The sequence below is a fragment of the Limulus polyphemus genome, unplaced genomic scaffold (assembly GCF_000517525.1).
Source record: "Limulus polyphemus unplaced genomic scaffold, Limulus_polyphemus-2.1.2 Scaffold4393, whole genome shotgun sequence".
Lineage (NCBI taxonomy): Eukaryota > Metazoa > Arthropoda > Merostomata > Xiphosura > Limulidae > Limulus > Limulus polyphemus.
Genome location: NW_013670003.1, coordinates 58,320 through 63,803, shown reverse-complemented (window position 1 = coordinate 63,803; position 5,484 = coordinate 58,320). Strand labels below are relative to the sequence as shown.

Sequence of the window (5,484 nt, the reverse complement as noted above, 5' to 3'; positions counted from 1 at the left end):
TCAGGTTTCGTATAACTATGTCCACTCTGTAATGTCAGATATAATAGGTCGATATGTGAAACTATACTTGTTAGAGTTCAGGTTTCGTATAACTATGTCCACTCTGTAATGTCAGATATAATAGGTCGATATGTGAAACTATAGTTGTTAGAGTTCAGGTTTCGTATAACCATGTCCACTCTGTAATGTCAGATCTAATAGGTCGATATGTGAAACTATAGTTGTTAGAGTTCAGGTTTGTTGTAACAATCATTCGGTGTTTTCTTTAACTTCAGAACAAAACTGTTATCAACAAAGTATAAAATAAATAACTGAGAAAGCTTCGAGAAATTGCATCTCGGAGATAAATAAGGAATTTCTGAGAACTGATTTCCAGGAACACAGACTTTGTCACAAACCTATCTTTACTTTCCAGTAAATATTTACTGTCAATAATCGTTTAATGTCTATAAATTGTAACATGAGACTCGTAGCCATAGGAAAGGGGGTAGGGACCAAAACATCTCCCAAATTTCTCTTGGCCTCTTCCAACAAAATAATGACAAATAAATACTAGATGTTCGAAATAGAATAAATAAATAATATTGTGTGTTTTGTCCTAAGCCTAAAAATTTGATTTGTAAATGACGTAAAACAATATATGTGTATGGCCTTCCGGTGGCTCAGCGGTAACGTTGAGGGCTTATAATACTAAAAAATAGGTTTCGGTATATGCTGTGGGCAGAGCACAGATAGCCCATTGTGTAGGTTCGTGTTTAATAACAAACAAAAAATAATATTAATTAAAATTCACGTAATTTACATATTATATATTTCACACACCATAATAATTGCTGTTCATAAAAATACTGTTATTATGTCTGTCGTATCCCCGTCGCCCTGAAGAGCCTTGCTATTGAACGAAAGGCCTCGTCGGCACTAGATAATGCAGATGTATTGTGCTTAGCCTATTTATCTTTACTTTCACTCATATGATTATTTTGTTTATGTTCATTTTCTACTTATCTGTATTGGTATAAAACCAATACCTTTTGAAACCGTTGTCACGGAATCCAGATTCGTGAATTTGAAACTGAGTTATTAGAGTAGTAAAATATCCTGCTCTCCAATTAATAAGAACGGCCTCACCAATGAAACAACCTTTCGTACAGATTTTTGAAATCGAAGCGTTTACTGTGGAAGAGACGTGGACCTGTTAATAACGAACAAGTTATACTGAATAGGCTGGACTTTATTAATACCTGTCACTTTTTCGTAACCTTGGAACAATATTCAGTAAGTTTCTTGAAGTCTTTACGAACCTAACATTGTTTTCAGTCGTCTTCAGTGACTAAAGAGATGACTTCTAGAAACAGCCTGTATTAATTAGAGTAGAGACCGAAGTCATACTGACTAACATGTGTAGTTTGATAACTGTACTTACATAAACTGTGAGTCTGTATGTAGCTGTATCAAATGATATGATATGATATGATATTGTTCTCTTCATCAAGAATATTAAACTGTGGGGATTATCAGTTCTTTAAGTATTAGAATGTGTATGTGTATTTACATATATAATTATAACATAACTTGAAGAATAGCTAATTCTTTTTCAACTACAAAAACAAATCGTCCCGAATTAAAAACCTGAATGTTAGAACATTGATTTAAAACCAGTCTACTGTTATCTCAACCACAGATTCTCCTGCTATCCTTACAAGATGTTCAAAGAAATAAAACCTGATAAGAACCCAACCTGTATGTTAGAACACTGAGTTGAAACTAGTTTACTGTTATCTCAACCACAGATTCTCCTGCTATCCTTACAAGATGTTCAAAGAAATAAAACCTGCTAAGAACCCAACCTGTGTGTTAGAACACTGAGTTGAAACCAGTTTACTGTTGTCTCAACCTCATATTTATTTTAATATGAATGTTGTTTAGATTAAGTTTATATTTAGAAACATACATAGCTTATACTGTTAGATAGGTATTGCGAAGCTCCCGCCTATTATCCAAAGTTGTAGAAGATTCTCGAGAGTAAGAATCAATAATATATCTATATAAGTAAACGCTTTAACCAGTACTGTTACGTAAGACTGAATTTTCTAGAAAACCTTCCCACCCCTATAAATATAACTAAAGCGACGCGCCAAGAAGAGTGTCTATTATTAGTTCGCTATAATCGATGTGCTTTAAAACTTCGAAAGCTATAACTGTGATTGTTATAACGCTTATCAATCGGAAAACTTAAGCTATCTGACCAGGAATATTTACAAAGTTCGAACATTACAAATCATTTAACTGCAGTGGATTCTCATCGAACATTATATAACTTCATCGTGGAAAACTCGTCGTGCGTTGGCTGGTGAATAACGAAGAGCAAAGCTAGCTAGCTCCCGATGAAGCGTATTGTACCTACATCAACTCGCAATTAACTCGCTCATCGTAAACCCTCGATAAGATATCAAGGAAGTTACGGACTAGAAAGTAGACTTTATATTGTTTGTAAGTTTGTGAAACTTTTGTTTATAAATCATTGTTTGTAGTAACTATTTATAATAATTGTTATTCTAAATTGTACTGTTGTGTGTATATTCAAACTTATTTGTGTTAGAAACAAAAACGGTGTGTATCAATCTTGTTGGCAAATATCATAAACTGACTATATATCATCATATATTTAAATACTAAATCCAAAGTATAATTTAACTACTAATATTAAATTATCAATTAACTCGGCTTCGCACTATTCGAAATTCTAATACATAACAGTGGTAAGAAACAACGGTAGGTCGTAACATATAAACCTGTAATGTCACATTAAGTAACATATCTCTAGTATAGCACAATACTAGACACGAGGGCTATCGGTAGTAGCCATCCCTAATTTAGAAGTGATAGACTAGAGGGAGGGCAGCTAGTCAACACCACTCACCACCAACTCTTTGGGTACTCTTCACCAACAAATAGTGGGATTGACAGTCACATTGTAACGCTCCTACGGCTGAATGGACAAGAATGTTCAGTGATGGGATTCGAACCCGTGACTTGCAGGTTACGAATCCAGTGCTCTAACTACCGGAAATAAAGAGCATAAGACTGTGTCTTTATCTAGAAACACTGAAAATCGAAACTTCGAGAATTCGCAGTTAAGCATAAACGTTAAACTCCTATTAAACAATAAATCGATTTTCACTGTAAAAGATTAATTAAACTTTCTTTGTTTTAGGTATATAAGGAAATCTCTATTCTTAATAAACAGAAAAACATTTAAAGATTTCTTAAACGTATTGATAAATTACAAAAAAAGTTTTCTTGTTATATATATAATCTGCATAACAACTTAGATTACTGTTTGAAGATTCTCATTGATGTATCCTATTAACAGTATTTGTTTAAGTAAAATTAATGATAAGTGTATCAATTTTAATGCGTATGATTCCTTCTCTAAGGTAAAGGCCAAGTATGACCCTCAACTCGCGTCTGAACTGTTGAACTGGATTAAAGACCTCACAGGTGAAGATATCAGTACAGATGGAGACAGTAAGAACTTCTACGATACGTTGTGTGATGGGATAATCCTTTGCAAGTACGTTTTATTCCTATGCTCCAGTTTATGCAGAGATGGTGAATTTCAAACCACTCCCTTACTCAAAATATTTAACTTCTGAATTTACAATATTATCTTATCTGTTTGTTCCTAAACGCAAAGCTGTACAAGGGACTATCTGTGCTGTATCCACCACGGGTATCAAAACTCGGTTTTTAGCGTTATAAGTTCTCAGATTTATCGCCGAGTCATTTGGAGGCGGTATTACGCTATTAGGCTCTAAAGTTTAATGTCAATGTATCAAATTTTTGTCAAACAGCTGAATTTAACATCCGGGAAGAGTGTAGTCTGACGTCCGTTAGTAAAACACTATCAGAGTTAGAAATGAATGTATTCTTGTATGTAATCTGAAAATAATAATAATGTTATGTCAGTACGCATAAAACCAGTGTCTGTCTTTTTGTAACGTTACGTTCCAACAGTGTCTTTTATGTTATGTTGCTTAGCGACAAAAGAGTGACCCGATATTGTTGTTATAGTCTATGTACTGAAAGTGTAAAATGAAATGTCTAGACAGCGAAACTGAGAAAATATATATTTGTTGATTTCTTAATTTAGTGTCTTCGTTGATCAAAAATGTTTTTTTTTTTTTGGAGGTATAACAGAAAAATAGTTTATTTCAGAAGTGATTTAGGTTTAAGACTGAATTGATGTTTTTTCTTTCATGACAAACTTTGGGCCTAGGCTAGGTGCTTCCATATTAAGTCTTCACTATAGGCTTAATTATAAAACAAAATAGTATCTTAGGTTCACTTATCGCATCGTGATAAAGGTAATTAACAAATTGTTATTCATGTTTTTGGAGTTAAAAAAAAGCAGAGTATGTAAAAAAAAATACAACAGCTGAGCGCTTTATTGCACTGAAACCCAAATATTTCTGCCAACAATGCGGTGCAGTCAGTTTCCTTTGTTTAAAATCAAACACAATACAAGTTTCCTTATTGAAATAAAAAAACGGTTGTAAACAGCCCACTAGACAATCATATTGCATCTACGCTCTGATACAAGGAATTGTGTTGACTGCACATTATACATTTGTTAACAACTATTTTCAAGAAACCGTTGAATTCTTTCAATGAAATCTGCTATATCATTTACTATAAAATATAGGCCACTGGGTAACAAAACATAAGCAGCAAGAACTGTAGCCTCGGTCCATATCAATTCTCGTTAGAACAGCTATGAAAGCGATAAATAGTCACACTGATAAGCCAAAAAAAAAGCTACAATCTCAGTGATGTATTTGCTCTTCTGACTCTCCCTCTATTTAACGAGGAAGCAGGGCACAGCCTAGTCTTAACTTATAGTTGCTACAGCCTAATATGTAGAAGTTTGACTTAAAAACAACAACTAACGAACGATCTGATACCTTCTTAAAACTGCTCTGTGTATTCGCTTTTTAGTTTGTTTAAAGTTTGTTTTTAATATTCGCATGTTCAGATCAGAAACCTAGTCAATTTACGTATATAATTTATCAACCGGAAAGCCAATCTTTAATAATACATTAACTTTGCTTGGAAAACGTTTCTGCACAAATATAAAAGAAAGTTTAAGTTGGATGATTTAGGCATCCTTACTTAAATAATTATATTTTCTAGCATTTGAAAAAGAATTCGTTGTTGTCCTGAGAACATTGACTTGCAAACTAAGTGCAGGACATTGAGTCGCAAATTAGGTAGGACAAGATAGTTATCACAACATCACATATCTTATGGTAAATACAGTAGAAAGACACTTTACGGTCGTATATAATTTAGTATAAGGATAAGTTTCAGAGATTGGTAGTAAACTGTGGTTAATCAACATTCAGGATAAGGTTTAATGTTGCAGGTTAATCAACTTTCAGGATAAGGTTTAATGTTGCAGGTTAATTAACTTTCAGGATAAGG

At 33.4% G+C, this 5,484-nt stretch overlaps 1 protein-coding gene across 1 annotated transcript in view; it reads left to right on the top strand.

The window, feature by feature from the left end:
* LOC106471076 (myophilin-like) overlaps positions 1–5,484 on the top strand; it is a 15,392-nt gene that overhangs the window by 5,921 nt on the left and 3,987 nt on the right. The window contains exon 2 of the mRNA XM_013931665.2: positions 3,438–3,574. Coding sequence (XP_013787119.1) covers positions 3,438–3,574 — 137 coding nt within the window. The remainder of the gene's footprint in view (positions 1–3,437; positions 3,575–5,484) is intronic.